General features: G+C 34.7%; 4 protein-coding genes across 6 annotated transcripts; 2 read left to right on the top strand and 2 right to left on the bottom strand.

The window, feature by feature from the left end:
- Positions 1 to 2121: 2121 nt before the first annotated feature.
- Positions 2122 to 6121, top strand: LOC105644753 (Ribonuclease inhibitor). The gene is made up of 2 exons (XM_012230215.4): positions 2122 to 3915; positions 4578 to 6121. Exons 1-2 carry the CDS (start codon positions 2986 to 2988, stop codon positions 5127 to 5129), a joined length of 1482 nt encoding a protein of 493 aa, XP_012085605.1. The 5' UTR covers positions 2122 to 2985; the 3' UTR covers positions 5130 to 6121.
- A 1275-nt stretch (positions 6122 to 7396) lies between these two features.
- LOC105644755 (uncharacterized) lies at positions 7397 to 8054 on the bottom strand. The gene has a single exon (XM_012230216.4). It carries the CDS (start codon positions 7843 to 7845, stop codon positions 7666 to 7668), a length of 180 nt encoding a protein of 59 aa, XP_012085606.1. The 5' UTR covers positions 7846 to 8054; the 3' UTR covers positions 7397 to 7665.
- A 922-nt stretch (positions 8055 to 8976) lies between these two features.
- LOC105644756 (Restriction endonuclease, type II-like superfamily protein) lies at positions 8977 to 11074 on the bottom strand. Its single transcript, XM_012230217.4, has 2 exons — positions 10730 to 11074; positions 8977 to 10088 (listed from the first exon to the last, which is right to left on the bottom strand). Exons 1-2 carry the CDS (start codon positions 10839 to 10841, stop codon positions 9124 to 9126), a joined length of 1077 nt encoding a protein of 358 aa, XP_012085607.1. The 5' UTR covers positions 10842 to 11074; the 3' UTR covers positions 8977 to 9123.
- Positions 11075 to 11775: 701 nt separating this feature from the next.
- On the top strand, positions 11776 to 17162 carry LOC105644757 (trihelix transcription factor GT-4). Of its 3 annotated transcripts, none has more exons than XM_012230218.4 (5): positions 11776 to 12715; positions 13833 to 13871; positions 15792 to 15938; positions 16143 to 16367; positions 16705 to 17162. In XM_012230218.4, exons 1-5 carry the CDS (start codon positions 12124 to 12126, stop codon positions 16905 to 16907), a joined length of 1206 nt encoding a protein of 401 aa, XP_012085608.1. In that variant the 5' UTR covers positions 11776 to 12123; the 3' UTR covers positions 16908 to 17162. The 3 variants fall into 3 exon arrangements, with proteins under 3 accessions (XP_012085608.1, XP_012085611.1, XP_012085610.1); XM_012230220.4 differs by having other exon boundaries at positions 11779 to 12715; positions 15807 to 15938; XM_012230221.4 differs by lacking the exon at positions 13833 to 13871 and having other exon boundaries at positions 11777 to 12715; positions 15807 to 15938.
- The last annotated feature ends 362 nt before the right edge of the window (positions 17163 to 17524 follow it).

Genomic DNA, 17524 nt, shown 5'->3' with positions numbered 1-17524 from the left:
AGATAAGTATTAGTTATCCCTTTTTGCAATTTAATGTGTTTTTTTTAGGGGATTCGTAATGCAATTATCCCTTTGTGCATTTAAAGGTCAAAAAAAAAAAAAAAAAAAAAAAAAAAGAAAAAAAAAGAGAGATATGAACAAACAAATTCATTAAGATGTCTAGATGGTTGAAATAATAGAATGAGTTACGCGTTAAGGGGTAGCCATTTCTTTAACTGATTAAATTGATGAAAATTATTAGGCAACATGCAATATAAGAATATGTCAGATAAAAAATAATAAATCGATAATTCAATATGAAAAATACTTGCCTAAACCAGATTTATGATCCCATTTATAAATCAAACAAATGAAAGCACAATTTTATTTAAAATACCTTATTATTTTTTAAAATGCATGATTAAAAATATCTCATTTAAATAAAAAGTTATATAAATTTATTAGTCTGTTTCATGAGTAAAATCATGGATGCGGCTTAGCCAGCAAGTATATCCCGTCAAATATTATATTAAGGTAACATCGACTTTTGACTCAAGTGATGACAATGAAATACATAGATAAAATTACAACTTAAAACGGTAAAAAATTACTTAAGGTAAGAACCAAGAATGACATTTTACCCTAGTGAAATGGTGACAAGACGATGCTCTCGACATGGCGTACAAGGAGAGGAGCTGTCAACAAAGCCAACGCCTTGGCGATGAGTTTGCTTCCTTATGAAGACAGAATTTTCATTTTGCATCTTTCAAATATTTTTAGCTTACCAAATCTAAAAAAGATTAACAAACGACCAAAAGCGTCATTAACTTATTAATTAATTATCTTAGATGGTTCATAAAACCTTACCTCCAGACTACGTATGCTGTTGTGTCAGCAACTAAGAAAAGAAAAAAGGAAGTGTCAAAATTTCAAATTCATTTTGAGATTAAAATATTATAATTTTTAATTAATAATTTTTTTATAGAAGTCTTAATTAATAATCTAAAATCTTAATTTTAAAATTCCAAGATTAAACTACTAAAATTAATAGTAAAACTATTAGCTAGAAGAGAGCTTTTCCATTAATACATAAGAAATGTTTATTTTTCATTTTTAAATATTTTTCATATCATCTTTTCATCGTAGAATCTTAAATTTTTTAGAATTTACTATGAATTGAACACTTAATCTTAGACTAAAAAATAATCCAAAAAATATAAAAAATACTTGGTATTTATTTCTCACACACACAATTAATAATTTTTTTTGACATTCACACACAATTAATAATTGATTGTGATTCAAAAAATTATCACTATTTATCTAATAAAAATAAGTTTTATTCAATATTCAATATGCCTTATTATTAACAATTTTTTCCGTTCATTTAAAGTAAAATTGACTCTTGAAACTTCAAATTATATTAATTAGTTTTTTTAATATGTCAAAAAATAGAAAGAAACCCATATTATTATTATTATTATTATTATTATTGAAGTTATTATTATTATTAATTTAGTAACGTATATGGCTCATATAGATTAATCATTTTGTTCCAAAAAGAAAATTGGTCTTTATAATATGATCATCGAGATAGAGTCATACTATTTTCGTTCTATGAAATTTATCACATTTAAAAAAATAATTTATTTCAAAATATTTGTTAAATTTGTGATTTCAAAGAGTAGCATTTTTTTTTCATATTTATTTTTTTTATATAATCAATATTTATTACTTTAATTTAATGATTTTTTTGAAGAATTAATATTAAATTAAGAGTAATATAGTTAATTTACCTAATAATTTATTATAATTTAAATAAATTTAATAATTTTCACGAGAGACGTGAGAGGTATTATGGAACAAGTGCAGTATTTAATACTTAAATATCTACTTTAATTAATAATTAAGCTTTATTATTTGGGAAAAATTAAAAGATTATTCTCAATATTTGTCCACCTTTACCTAAAAATCAGCATCTAATACACTAGTCAAACTCAAAAAAAAAAAAAAAAAAAAAAAAAATTATGAAAATACAAAAAAATATAAATTTCAACTGACACGTGTCTACACAGTAAGAAATCATTCTCTCTCTTCTAAGATTGGGATGGATGGACAAATTCACCGTTACTCTTTACCCCACTATCGATTTGATTTCCTTTCCTTTGGTTCCTTCTTGTTTCTATTTTCTCGCGTTTTCTCGGCTCTCTCTCTCCCAACTCGGTCGACAGACTCCTTCTCTTCTTGGATCGAATTCCCCACCAGAAAAATATCCTTAACCCAAAAAAAAAAAAGAAAAAGAAATTGCTAAAAAGAGAAAAAAAAAAAGACAACCCAGATTTTTATTTCACTTTTTGCCTTATAATTCCTCTCTTTCAAAAACTTTTCTTCTTCTTCTTCGAGGATTCGATACCAAGGGACTTCGGCTGGTGTTATCTGTCGATTGCGGTTGTGTTTCTGGGAACTGAATTAGGGTTTTCTTGTTCCAATTTGTGGTAATCATTTCTGACTTGATTTGATTAACGAATTGTACCGGATTCTTTTCCTAATTCGATCTATCTTCGTTTATTTTGGTTGTTCTTATAGTATAACCCATTTATTCCAAACCCTTAAAAAGAAAGGAAAAAAAAAAAAAAAGAAAAGAAGCATTTGTTGATTGGTTAATTTTTCCTTCTTTCTATTGTATAGATAAAAAGAGTAGAAATTGTATTAACCCTACCCTTTTTCAATTTCATTCCAGCTGATTTTAGGTTTCTTTGAACAGGAAACTCCGTGAAATTTTTGGTTGCGTTGTTTTAGTCTGCTATCCGAAATTGAGGGTTTTCTTGTTAGATTAGATCTCTTTATCTCCTTTTCTTTATGGGTTTTCCCTTTTCCCCTTTTCATTTTCTGACCTAAATTCCCTATCTTTGTTTTTATCTCTGATTAACTTTTTCCTACTCGGGTTTGGATGCGTTTGCTCGCAATATCATTTAAAGAAAAATTTGGGTTAGGTTTGTATATAGAATGGCCTTGAATTTTTCTCATCGACCCCTCTTTCCGGGTATTCTCCCTGAAGATAATTTGGTTTCTCCAATGAGGATTGCAAATGGGTACCTTGTTGAGGGTATACCAGACAAGGTTGATAATTGCTTTGATTATGGAAGGGATAGGGGCGATAGGTGCGGCTCACAGGACTCCGTGCATAAGGACATTCTTGATCTTTTGCCATCAGATCCTTTTGGCATGGACATAAGTACTACTTTTACTGCAATTACAGGGTGGCTCGAAGATTTGGAGGTGGACTATGGTGGGTATGGTAGAGATCAGGTTGCCACTAGTGGTGGGAATTATCAGTTGTTTGCTGGGTTGAATTTTATTTGGAACAATGCAATGAGGTTCCAAACTTTCCCTGGGAACATGGGATTTGATAATAGCATGAATGCATTTAGAGAATTAGGGAATGCATCTGCCCATGATGCTGGGTGTCTTGAGGAGAAAGAAGTAGGAGATGCATCTAGTCATTGTGCTCTTGGATTGGTTTGTAATGTGGACGACATTTTGAGTTTGGGTAATGAAATAATGGGTAATGGAGATACAGGTGCTGTGGATGAGAGATGTGTGGAGTTTCATGAGAGTAGTGGGGTTTGTTCCGACGGAGATGGTGGAGCTCCTCATGGAGCTTTTGGTTTTGCCCTTGGTTATCTCGGGGTGCGGGATCTTCTTGTTGTTGAAACAGTGTGCAGGTCATTGCGCTCTACAGTTCGGAGTGACCCACTTTTATGGAGGAGTATTCACATTGATCAACCATTGAATGAGAAGATCACCGATGATATTCTTTTGCAATTGACTAATCGGGCTCAAGGTAACTTGCAATGTTTGAGCCTGATTGAGTGTCCAAGGATTACTGATGATGGGTTGAAACATGTCCTTGAAAATAATCCGAGGCTAACCAAGGTGGGTGTTACTTTCCTAACATTCTTTCTTGCATCGGCTTCTGAATCCTATTTATTGTTCATTGGCACATTTGAAGATATGCTAATTTGTTAACTCAATTATCTTATATTGCTTAGGTTTAGCTAGTTGATAAAAAAATATCTTGCTTCGCTCTCCCTCCCTCCCTCCCTCCTCTTTTTCTCTTAGAAAGATATGGAGTGAATTCTGTTATGACTAAGCATTTAATGGTACATGTTCCTTCGTTCATGTTGATCGACTCTTTTTTTTTTTTTTAATTCAATGACCACATTACTCTATGGTGTGTGAAGTGGATATGAAACTATTAAATGATCAAATAGTCCTCTCTTCCTTAGTTCCAGTTAATATTATGTATAATAAAAACAGCGAACAAAGGATTGGAACCTTTAACATTTTAAAAACCTATGCTTGTTTGCTAAATTTTCAAGTTCACCCTTTTGTGCTGTTGTGCTTCTTGTCACCACTGATTGGGTATTGGGATTAACTTGAAGTCCAAGTTTCTCATTTTCCTTATTGTGTAATTATGGTCAGCTTTTATGAGCATCAATCATTTTGTGCATGTAATTTTTTTTTTGGTGAATTGAGTATATGTAGTTATTGCTTTTCTGACATAATTGGATGCTAATATTTCTTCCTTTATGCAGCTGAGTGTGCCTGGATGTACAAGACTCAGCATTGAGGGCATCGTAACTAGCTTAAAGGCTTTTAGGAGTATGGGTACACAAGGGGTGAAGCATTTAAGGATTGGTGGCCTCTATGGAGTGACACAGAAGCACTTTGAAGAACTGAAGTTCTTGTTGGGCTCAGATAACCATATGCAGCAGAATACCTACAAGCCACATTATTATCACAGAGGGAACTTTTATTTGTCATGTGAGGATGATCGTGCTATTGACATTGAAATGTGCCCAAGATGCCAGAACCTGAGGTTAGTGTATGATTGCCCTGCAGAGGGTTGTCAGCAGAAAGAACATTCCACTCAGCCATGCAGGGCTTGCACTCTTTGTATAGCTAGATGTGTTCAGTGTGGGCGGTGTATTAATGACAGTGAATATGAGGAGACATTCTGCCTTGAGTTGCTTTGTTCAGATTGTTGGAAGCAAGTCAATTGCCAGGAGGAGGAGGATGGTAAGATTAGTCCACCCAAGGCTCCTGCTGTGTGTGAATCTAGCTGCAGTTTTCGTCTTTATGGATAAAGACGGATTCAGTTTAATTTCTTCTGGTTTCATATTATGATTGAGATGTGTGCACAATTGGTTATTTAGAATCTAAGATAAAAAAAATGTGAGGCAGTCGTCTAGGATTATGGTTCCTCTCTGTGTTGTTTTTACATTCTGAGTGTGCTGACTGTCTCAGGTGCAGCTACTGATGATGGACTTTGAGTTGTCTCGGTATAGATTGGACCGTTTGTGGCCGAAGTTTATTTTTTGTGTAAAAGGTAAAAATAGAGAGAGAGAGAGAGAGAGAGATAACAGATAGAAAAAATAAACAGAAAGCAAGAAGGCAATGGTTTCCAGGTACTTCAAATATTGTTCACTGAAGGATACTATGTTCTGGTTTTTCTATATTTGGCATGTGGCTTAATAAAGTCTGGTGAAAAATGCATTTATTTGCATCTAATGTTCGGAACTGTCCGTCATGTGAATCTGCACCAACGTGGGGTCAGATTTATTCAGCTCTGAGAAGAGTTATATAGAGTCAATGGTGGAAAGCAACTGGTCTGGTGTAAATGTTGTAAAATGAGCTTGTATGGTTCCCCAGTGAAGCAAGAACTGATTTATTCTAACTCTGATCATAATGTATAGTACCTGTCCATTGCTTGAGAAGTGGAGTGATTAGTTTCCCCACTGCCCATCAGATTGTGTGATGCAGGCTCTTCTCAGACCATTTACTGTGCCAGAGTGCTCGGAGCTGCTCCATTGACTGCGCAGAGCTTTCGGGTTTGATCGCTGGTTTCATCTATGATTGATCTCATTTCTGGCTCTTGCTTTTATAAATTTAGAACCATCTGTGTTTTTACCTGCCTAAACTCAGTGCACTGGATTATCCATTAAATGGTATGGCGCTTGTATTCTGCTTCTTCTATCCCACCAGGATGATTTGATGAGCCAGTTTGGGTGCCAGACTGTATACTTGTGTTGGATAATGGAAAAAATAAAAATAAAAAATAAAATAGGAATTTGTTCAATGTCTGCTGTTGCTCGTTGGATTGAATGCTTAATTATTATTTGCCAAAAAGCTACAAATATTTCTTCTTGAGCCTCTATGGGAAATATTTATTATCATTATTATTACTTCTTGAATAGTCCTTTGTTGTCTCTGAACTCTTTCTCCAAATATGTTATGTGAATATTTGTAGGATTTATTTTAAAAAAAAAATGGTTATGAATTTCATAACTTTCAATCAATATTTTTACCTAGGTAAACTGTAAAAAATTTAATTTTTCCTTTTCAAGATAAAAGAGTTCTTATAACCGTGACAAACATAAAAATTTCAACTTTAACATAGATTTCTCTTAAGAAAATTTCAATGTATAAAAATTTTCTTTATTTAAATTCCATTACTTTCATTCAAAATTTAAAAGTTTTTTGAATTATAAATTTAACTATATCCTTTTTAAATTCAAATCAATGTGATTGGCTTGATAACACTAAAATTACCGTGTGTTTAAATTACTCCTTCTACGTCAGTAATTTTCAAAATTATTGTCATTATACTAACTTTTCTACCATAAGTCTCTTTCAATTTTCTAGACCGTTTTTTTTTTTAATTTTTTTTTAATTTTTTATTTTTATCAAATGACATTAGCAATATATTATAAAAAGAAAGCCAAGAAAAAAAAAAAAAAAACTTTATATCATATACAGTCTATCTAAACTCGATGAACAAGTCTCTTCCATACAACCTACCCAGGACTAGAAATGCTAGGTGAAAAAACATGGAGAATTAAGATCGAAACTTAAAACAAAAGCCAGAAAAGGAGAACTCCTCCATACAAAATGGTCAGCGAGAGAGAGAGAGAGAGAGAGAGCAGCTTTTGCTTTTGCTAATAAATGGACTTTTTTCCTTCTCCAATAATCCTTTTCTTCTGACCCTTGTTTAAGTTTTGCTTGAGGTGGAAAATTGTTGACATCAATGCCCTGATAGTATGATATGTTGTGTTGATGAAATCCAAGAAGACAAAAGAAAAATGAAATGAACTGAAAAATCTTGCTTTCTAAATTAATAGTTTGAGGATAAACTGTTCCTAAAACAGGGACTCATTCATGCTTTATTTGATAAACTGTTCCTCTGGTTTTTACGATGCTGTGAGTTTGAGTTGATTGCATTTCATGGTTACGGTGGTAAATTGTCATTTGCATGGTAGAGGTTGTTAAGATTTGATTAGCATTCCACATGCATAATTTCCATGTATCTAAATTATGAACATACACAGAACCAATAGAATGGCTTGTGTTCGAATTTTTGAAAGAAAAGCAAAAGAGAGAATTCCATAAAATCATCAATACATAATACTTGAGTTCACATTTGCAATGCATACATTGACACAAATGTGCATGTAAAGCTTGAGGATACAACAAATAAAAACATGAACAAAAAAAAGGGTTAGGAAATTTCAAAAGAAGGTAAAGACAAACTATGTTATTTGCATCAAGGATGAAAGAGAAGTGCAATAGAAATGGATTTTGTCTACATGAGCAGAAGACTCGTACTGGTGACAGTGGTCATGTTTATTTTTCAGGCTTCTTGCGCAAATCTTTCATCCATTTTAAAATCAGAAGTTTCTTCCCAAACTTGCTCTTGCTTTCATTCTTCTTCTCCTTCTTGTCTTCCTTCTCTGATTCTTTTTGTGGTGGAGTGTCAGGAGTGTCATTGTCCCATTGATCAGCCCAGGATGGCCCTGAATCCATCTCTTAATTTCTCTATCTTTTTTTGTCCCCCTTTATCTCTTCTGTATCAATTCTTGGATATAATGAATGTTACTCTGTTCTTTCCTTTTCATCATTCAGTGAAAAGTAATTGTTTGGTAAATTTGGTTATCTTAGGTATGCATTTGCCTATTTTAGACTATTTTGATTTCATTTTTTACTTTGATAGGATCAGATCAGACAGGCCTAAAATTAGTTATTTTGGTTGAACAGTTTCAGAATGTTGTCCACCTATCTTTTGCTTATTATAGCTGAAGGTTGCTATAATTAACCTGCGTATTCTTTCAAGTAGGCCACACCTTGCTGCCCCTGATACTTTGACAGAAGGGATGGCTGCAAAAAGTCTATTATTTTGGGAAACAAGCTGTCCATGAATCAAATTTTGACCTCATTGGGATATAGAGTGTAAATTAGCCGAGCTGTCCATGAGTTGTTCGAGCTCGACTCCGAAAAAAGTTTAAAAAAATTTGGCTTGGATCGAGCTCGAGTCTAATGATATTCAAATTGAAAGCCCATCGAGCTTTTTATATATAAATATATAAAATTTATTTTAAACTTATCCGAGCATCGAATTTCGAGCTTAAAATTTTCTGAGAGTTAAACTTGAGCCTCAAATTGAGTTCAAGTCTAAAATTTTCAAGCTCGTCAAGCTTCGAGCCTGTAACAAGTTTGAGCTTGACTTGTGGGGAGGATCCTTTAGTCCTTTACCCCATACACAACAAACATATCCATGCCAAAACACGCACTTAGAGAACCAGCTCTGATATTAAATTGACTGCAACTGGTTCGTGACCTTGGTTGTGGCATGTGTGCAGTTTCAAATGTCCATTTCATGTTATTTCTTACAATTGTTCTTCTCTTTCATTACTCTGTTACACCATAAAACAAACAATAAAAAGTTGAAACCATGATTTTTAATTTAAAATGATTTGAAAGTAAATCAATCTGGTTCAGGAAGATTATAAATACATGATAAACTCCAATCGATAACAAATAGATAAAATTATAAATGGAGTACGAACTAAGGAAGCTCAGTAGTCACTCAACAAATTACATAATCTAGATGATATTTTCTGCTCCATCACTTTTGATCAGCAAGCTGTTTGACAATATTTTCAATCTTCTCTCTTAATTCTTTCTGTGCATTAACCTGATCTCCTTTCGCTTCAAGGGATTCCACGTATTTGATTCTGCAGCTCCTAGCACATCTTGCAGCCTACTCTAGGAGTGAGAGATTGCAAAACACCAGTTTAGACTTCATTATCTATAAAATTCAACATGACCAGCAATCTCCCTACACAATATCTTGGATTCACTAGCTAACTTTGAACTCTTAAATATGACAAGTCCCGTCTGTCTGTGAGTGGATGTCGGTTTATACGATTTTGCCTCCTCTTCCCTCCCAAGCAACAAAGCTTCCCTGGCAGGAATCACATTCTCCCACCAAAATTCTCGTAATATCCCATGTATTAGCTCCCAATAATCACGGTCCCTATGCACACGAAATATTGTGCTTCCATTTGGTGTCCAGCAAAATAAATCTGCCCATTCTCTATTCATTATTTCCAATTGCCCCTGCACTTGAGGCATGTAATAGAAAGGCATAGTTGACCAGGGTAGAGCCGTCTCTGGCTTCCCCTTGTTGTACGGACACTTAACTTCCAGAATGCCTCCTCCATGAAAGCAACCAAGAAGACCATCTGGGGAAGCACCAAGCCAATCAAATTGCTCTGCTGAATGGATAGCAAATCCTAAATGACTAACTTCACGACCTGTGATGCTTTTATAACTGTCTATAGCTACTGCTTCATTGAGAACACCCCATTCCATAGCTCTTCTCTTGGAGGATTCAATGATCTGTATCTCTGGTTCAAATACCTTCTCATGCCAAAGCTCAAAGCGACGGTTTCCCTTCCAAATACCCAAGGCAGTACTAAAGGTGCTAGTTGTCAATTTGTCCCTCCTGAGGGCAAACCATTCATCTGAGCGTTGGGGTACATCAGACTGGGTAATACATGAGGTCAACACTAGTGATGAGGGATTCCGGACAACAAGAGATCCAATTGCAGAGATCAACGGTGCAGATAATGTGGAGAAGGTCCTGATAGATCCAACTCCATATCTTCTCCCAAGAGACAATCGCCTTGCTGCTTGATGGTGAATGCTGTGCAATCTTCTGTTGCAGGTGTTGGTCATTGCCAAGAAAATGAGGTTGTTGATAGTGACTTAATTTGAGAAATCATAAAAAGGCCAAACACAGGCAGAAAGATTAGTCTAAAAAGTATAGCCAAAAAAAAAAAAAAAAAAAAAAACACATTAGAAAAAAAAATTCCGTCATTTCATATAATATCTACCATGAAAAATAGCACAAGCATGGCAAATAAATCCATAAAACTAACACAATTTACTTCATTCAACATATGTATAAAATTATTATAGGATATTGCTAAACTACGAATCTACAGTAAAGGACTCAACAGCTCAGAAGATTTGCTCAAAAAGATGAAAAGTTGGTGATTTTATCTTGCATCATTAAAATCAGCTTTTTGCCAATACCACTGGCTACTGTAATGGCAAGAGCTCGAAGCAAATAGACCGCTTTATGTGAAAATGCATAAGTGCAGAAACGTATCCAGCACCAACATTAACCACAAAAAAGATTCTTGACCATCAATAACAGCGAAAAATACCAAATCGTTGACTCGTACACAAACCAAGAATTCAACTTTCTTTTCCAGGTAATCTAACCCAGTTTATAACTTTTACAACTAAGTGATTGATAACCCCGACCAATAGAGGAAAATCAATTTTCTGAGACCCCTAACAAAGCCAAGCTGAAGAACAATGAATGTGTTTGATAAAATACCTGAAAGAGACCTTGTGCCGTGTGCTGAAACTGAAATATTAGAAAAGGGTCTAACTTTGACAAGAACAAAAGAAGCTCTAGATTGAATGGGAGAGACTTGAAAAGGCTTCATCTCATTAAAATCACTGCCTTTTCCATAGAGAACTTGCCCCCCAAACCCAGTAAAAGATTGCAACTTTTAATCTTGCTTTTCTCTAGAAAAGGACTCGTGGATAACAGTAGCATTTAGGGTTTGTTACCATAACAAAGACCGCAACTAGGAAGATGCGGAGAGTTGCGGAGAGTCGAGAGAGAGGCGCTCAGCGGCTCAGGCAATGAAACAATGAGACAAACAATTTTATCTGTTCAGTGGAAGAATGTCTCCAGGCGAAAACGATGTCGTTGGTGTATCACATCAGACTCCAAATGCACTATTTTGCTCCAAGCTAATTTAGACCCGGGTCACCTATATTTTTAGGAAAGGTAAAAGATTATTTTCCTTCTAACTTTTTAATTATTTTTAGGCATAGACCGGTGGGGATTAGATTTGTTGATTATGATAATTAATAAATTAATATAAAGTTACATTTAGAAGCTTATAATAAAATTTTGAACATTTAAAAAACAATTTTTTTTAAAAAAAGAGTCATTTTTCTTTAAATTAAATTGATTTTCTCTTTAGTTCTATTAATTTAATTTTGTTGAGCACTCACATTAAAAGATTAAAAAAAATTAATTAATCAAATGTTTTGATTTGAAGCTTTAGGCGGAGAGTATCTTTTAAATTTGATAAGAGTGTTTTATTTTTTTTCTTAGATTTAATATACCGAAATTCTAATTAATTGGATAAGTGAAATTGAATATTGAATAATTTTACGAGAAAAATTTCAAAAATATTTTTTAAATAAATCATTTTTTTAAAACAAACGTAACTCTATTTATATTTGTTTTTATTTTTTTTATCTCGATTTTAAATTGCTAAAAAATAGAGACTATAAATAGAAAATTGAAGGAGATATTTATTATTTGATAGTCTATCTCGGAAACTTAACAAAATAAATAAATTGCTGAGCTGATACTGTGAGATAGAGAGATCGGTCTTGCTTACTTCCTCTTTTCTTCGCTAATCATCCACCATGCTTTTACTTCACGCACCCTCTCTCTTTTGGTTTTCTCTGCGCTAAAAAAAACCCACTGAGCATCCAAACTTACCGTCTCCAAAGGGTGAAAGACCAAAACCCAACAAAATTTGCATTTGAACATCCACTCCTTTATCGCTATCCGCCAACAACAATGGGTTCTCTTATTCTCCTTCTTCTCGTAAAATCCCTTATTTTCTTCAATCCCATCTAGGTAAAACAAGAACCCATCACCCGAAATTCCCCAGAACAGAGAATAATCGATCTTTTTGAACCATGTACTTGTCTGATAAGCCTCGCCCAATCGATTTCTACAAAGAAGAAGTAGCGCCCGCTAACAGAGACAATATGATTATTGAAGTTGTCTCAACTAATGGAGATTTGCCTCCTCATCAGCATCATCTACACAATCCACATAACCCACCGCCGCAGCAGCAGCAGCAGCAACAACCACAACAACAAATGATTCTCGGTGACAGTAGCGGTGAGGACAACCACGAAGTGAAAGCGCCTAAAAAACGAGCTGAGACATGGGTTCAAGACGAAACCCGTAGCTTAATTGCTCTTCGGCGAGAAATGGATGGCTTATTTAATACTTCTAAGTCAAACAAGCACTTGTGGGAACAAATATCAGCAAAGATGAGGGAAAAGGGATTCGATCGATCTCCTACAATGTGCACGGACAAGTGGAGGAATTTGTTGAAAGAGTTTAAGAAGGCTAAGCATCAAGATAGAGGAAGTGGGTCGGCGAAAATGTCTTATTATAAAGAGATTGATGAGATTTTAAGGGAGAGGTGCAAGAATGCTCAGTATAAAAGTCCTACACCTACTTCTAAAGTGGATTCCTACATGCAATTTGCTGATAAAGGTAATTATAGATTTTGTATTTGTGTTGGCTGGTTTTAAGATTTGCTTGTAACTAATCTCAGTGGAACTGGAGATGGGTTGTTTAAATATGTCTTTTTAGATGCGGATTTGACTGATTGATTATGTATTTCTAGGGATAAAGGAAGAAAATTAACTATTTTTGTGTTGATTCTAGCACTCTGCGTTTTGGATGCAATTATTATTATATTTATTTATTTATTTATTTTGCTTCAGAATTGTTATTTTGTCCTAACTTAAGAAGTGGTGCGCTTGGTTGCTTCCTGGGTTCTGGAATTAAGATAGACATGTGAAGAGTCTGTGATAAGCTGCGGCCGATGTAATCTAGGACTGCACTAGCAACATTAGAGGAAATGGTGTCTTAGTACTAAGCTAACGCGGTAGATTATCATCATAAAGTTTTCTGGTTGGAAGTTTACAGTGGAATGGAATGGAACAGTGGTGTACAACTTGAATAGAGCTTGGTAAGATGTATTTGGCTGATGCTGGAAGTCTGGCAGAAATAATGCTCACAATTATTGGTCATTTGGTGGCAGAAAAGGTTTAGGAAATTAGGAAAAGTTAATTGTTGGCTTGCAATATAACAACTAAGGAAAAAAATGAGACTGCTGTGTTTATTTCTGAGGGGTGTGACCAGTTCTCAACTTTTTCAGGTCTAGTGACTCCAATATATACACAGTTCATACTTATACATGTATGCATACACAGATACATGTGCATACGGTATTTGTTTACGTCAGTTGGTACTTGGTATTCAGGAGCAAAATTGTATGTCTAACTCTTCTAAGTTGCTTTGATCATTAAACCTATAATAACATTCTTTTATGTTTTTGATGTCCTTGAGTCATGTTGCTTGAATGAATCAAGCTGCCACAGTCAGTTATTGAACATGGTGGAACTTGTATTTGTTGTTTGCATATTACTTTACAAGTATATGTACTTTGTTACCCTAGCCATTCACTTCTGATGATTTCAATTCCGCCAACATTTCTGGTTTTACTGCCATTAAGGTACCTGATTGCACTGTTCCAACATATATGAAGCATTTGGTTCTATCACCCTTGCATTAATATTTTGCAATGTCTGTCTGACTGTCCCAGGCTTTGACGATACAAGTATATGTTTTGGACCTGTAGAAGGTACGTAACTGTTACAGACTTACATTTGGAGTTTCTTTGTTGCTCATTTAAATGCTTGTAGGGGGTATAGACCTTCTTCTCTGATTCTTCACTGTCTTCTTTTTTTCTTGTGTGTATGTGCGTGCATTATGTTTGCCATTGGATAGCCTTTATCCCATTGATCTTATAACAACTGGTGACTAAAATAAGAATAAGTTGATCAATCAAGAACATATCCATTAAATCTAACATTGTTTATATAGATTTTGTATTATTCAAAAGACAGATTCCTGTACCAATTGGCTATTCTTCTTGTAAAAGACTGGAGCTTTGTTTATTTCTTTACCTGGTGGCAGATCTTGGCCTATCCAGCTGTATGAGTTCATTATGCCTTGTAATGCTGAATTCTTCATTAAAACGGCGAGAGGACTGAAGCTGAGGAATTGCTGTTCTATTGTTTGCTACGGACAGTTGGTATAATACTTTAATTGCTAGTAAAAATCGAGATCACATTGTTTGAGGTCCTGCCTTATACCAACATGCAGACCTCAACAGGTTCCTCAGAAATGGCATCAGCTATGTGCCATTTATTCCTTCTTGACTTATTCTATATGTGAGTTTAAGGTTTCCTTAGATCCTTCCACAATTTTATCCCAAATGTGAGAGAGAGAGAGAGAGAGAGATCCTAACAGTCATACAGTAGTAAGTATGTTGTCTATTTTTATGTGGGCAACAGCCTTAAAGAACTATAGGCATGTTTTGAAAATGTATATCATCCAAATATTTTATTCCAAAATTCAGTTCATTTTCATTATTGAGATATTAAATAAATGTAATTTAATGGTAATTTTGAAAGCTGTGCTTTGCATTTCATTTTCATCTAATTTTAAGCAAAGTCACAAACTATTGGGGTCTTTGGATGCTCAAACAGAAAAAGCATTCCGTTTATACTTTTTAGAGTGAACCAACAATTCCCTTAGTTCTTTTTCCATCTTAAATAAGGCATCAAAATATTTTTCATGCATGCCAATAATCTTTCATTATGTGTACACTTCAACTATTGTCTTCAATTTCTATTTTGTGCAATCACATGCTTATTATTTTATCAATGAGAGTTCATGCCACAAAAATATAGTTGCAGAACATTGAAAGTATTGTTTGAATATAAATATTCATTCTGAGGCATGTAGTTAACAATTAAAAGGATCTTTCAACAGTTTGCAAAATGACAAAAAGAATAGGATGTTTCATGTCAATATTTAAAATCAGTGATTGAGGAAATAAACTATGTCTACATTTTACTTGAGTAATTTTTTACTCAGGGTAGACTTCTTGTTTACTGACTGGTCATTGCTGCTGATAATTGATAAGTGAAGAATATTTTGTTAGAAGGTCTGTCCTCTGGGCTTGTGTCCCTTGCAATATGTTGCACATGCAACTGTTTTCAATCTATATGTAGTCTTTTTCCTCTTCTAGATTTGGCATGGGAGATGGCGCTTAAGCTCCACCGATGTTGATGTAAATAACAGCCTGGTGAAGAAGAATCCAATACAATGTTTAATTGCATAGATTTTTTTCTGTATCGGGTGTGCCTTCAATCCTTGGAGTTGTAGTGCCATTTTCCAATGTAAACTTCTATTTGATTTCTACCGGTAAAAATTCACCAGAGCTGTGTGGATCAACCCTAGACTATTCATGAATTATTCTGTGTATTCCCTCCAACCCCCATTTGTCTGTGAATTATTACACTTCCTAATTTGCAATCTCAATCTCACCCACTATCATTGAGTTTCAAGTGGATATTATTTGTTGGAAGAAAGGTTTTAGATGTTCTCTTTGTGCGTTTTGAAATCAGTTGACCACCTTGTAGTTCTGCTTACATTCTTCATGCACCTTGTCCTATTACTTTTATGTTAAAGAGATGCATTTCCCTCGTTGAAGTTCCTTGGTGTGCAGCTAGTGGCAGGCCATCTCTCAACCTTGAAAGACGTCTGGATCATGACGGACATCCTCTTGCCATCACAGCACCTGATGCAGTTGCAGCAAGTGGAGTTCCTCCATGGAATTGGAGGGAGACTCCTGGAAATGGTAAGTAACCTTTTAATTTAGAATCTATTTGTTACTTGGATGTAAAATTTTCTGTGGTAACAACTCCCAAAGGCAAATGTTTGAAGGCTTCCCTTACAATCTCGAGTCACTGGTTTTCAACTCTTTTAAAAGAGATCGCATTTACTGCCAGTAGATTTTTTATGACCATATTTTATTATTCTCCTCATTTTCCCCATTTGGTAGGTCCTGAGAATCAGTCATTTGGTGGGAGAGTGATAACTGTCAAGTATTTGGACTATACAAGAAGGGTAGGTGTTGATGGCACCACAGATGCCATCAAGGAGGCAATCAAGTCAGCTTTCAGATTAAGGACCAAACGTGCATTTTGGTTGGAGGATGAAGACCAGATAATTCGTAGTCTTGACAGAGACATGCCAGTGGGGAATTACACACTTCACCTTGATGAAGGTAATTAATGCATGTATACCTTAAAAACATGCAGAAATACCTTAAGGTGCTGAAGTTTTTTGTGATTAAGGAGTCCTCTATATTGTATTAAAGCCAAAAAGATCCTCTGTAGCTGTGGGTTTGTGAGATTTCTAAATCAAATAGCTTTTAGCTTGTAAAGGAATATGCTACTAATCTTTTCTAATTTGAATGGAACCTTTATTTTTGTCGTTACTTGTCAAATTTAATGAATAATAGCCACTGTGGTATGAGAATTTATTACCTGAAGCAATGGAGCTTTACTCGAAGAAAATTTTCTCAATTATTAACCGCTAATCTAATCTTTTTAAATTTTCAGGATTAGCCGTCAAAGTGTGTCTATATGATGAATCAGACCACATGCCAGTACATACGGAGGAAAAAGTTTTCTACACTGAAGATGACTACCGTGATTTTTTGACTCGCCGTGGCTGGACATGCCTAAGGGAGTTTGATGGGTATAGAAATGTTGATAACATGGATGACCTTCGACCCGGTGCTCTCTACCGTGGTGTGACTTGAGAGAAGGCGTGCACTATAGATCTGTTTTTATTGCTTGGAGATCTTTGAAGTGACCGACTGCTATGCTATTTAGGCGTCATCTTTTCATAAATGCCACACCAGTGTGGAACTGTATCACGTGCAATTGTGTATATAGAATTCTGTAATACGTTGAATTGTAGAAATGGATGGAGTTTCTCACTCGATCAGTGCTTGTAAATATGTATTTCTATCGACAACAAAGCAATTCCAGATTTGGCATCAGTTTTTCATTCACTTCTTTTACACACGATAGAGACTGAACTTTATTTTAGGTGACTGATTCAGCATTTTGGAAATCCAGACGAGATTTTACTGATGATTTTCGGTTCTTAAATAGCTTTGTTCTGGAATTCTTGTCTTGTTCCGGGATTACTGTAGATTTTGCAGCTAGCAGAAACTCCCCATAGCGGTTTCTTTCTCATTTTCCCTTGATTGAAGTTATTTATCCACTGAATTTTGTATAAGAGAAAGCAAGCATGTGTCTTTTTTTTCTTTTTTCTTTTTTTTTTTTTTTTAAGGGTGGAAATTATCCCGTGTCCGAAATTCATTCGCTCAACTAATCTGGATCATTCGCTCAACTAATCTGGATTTGTACC

Source organism: Jatropha curcas, chromosome 3 (assembly GCF_041381405.1).
Source record: "Jatropha curcas cultivar XTBG-Jc1 chromosome 3, XTBG_Jcur_1.0, whole genome shotgun sequence".
Lineage (NCBI taxonomy): Eukaryota > Viridiplantae > Streptophyta > Magnoliopsida > Malpighiales > Euphorbiaceae > Jatropha > Jatropha curcas.
This window is presented reverse-complemented; position numbering and strand designations above follow the sequence as displayed.

Coding starts and splice junctions, on each gene's coding strand:
- LOC105644753 (XM_012230215.4), top strand. CDS start 2,986: ATGGCCTTGAATTTTTCTCATCGACCCCTCTTTCCGGGTATTCTCCCT. Junction 3,916..4,577: donor ATAATCCGAGGCTAACCAAG/GTGGGTGTTACT, acceptor TCCTTTATGCAG/CTGAGTGTGCCTGGATGTAC.
- LOC105644755 (XM_012230216.4), bottom strand. CDS start 7,845: ATGGATTCAGGGCCATCCTGGGCTGATCAATGGGACAATGACACTCCT.
- LOC105644756 (XM_012230217.4), bottom strand. CDS start 10,841: ATGAAGCCTTTTCAAGTCTCTCCCATTCAATCTAGAGCTTCTTTTGTT. Junction 10,089..10,729: donor CGGCACAAGGTCTCTTTCAG/GTATTTTATCAA, acceptor TCTCAAATTAAG/TCACTATCAACAACCTCATT.
- LOC105644757 (XM_012230218.4), top strand. CDS start 12,124: ATGTACTTGTCTGATAAGCCTCGCCCAATCGATTTCTACAAAGAAGAA. Junction 12,716..13,832: donor CATGCAATTTGCTGATAAAG/GTAATTATAGAT, acceptor TGACTGTCCCAG/GCTTTGACGATACAAGTATA. Junction 16,368..16,704: donor CACACTTCACCTTGATGAAG/GTAATTAATGCA, acceptor TTAAATTTTCAG/GATTAGCCGTCAAAGTGTGT.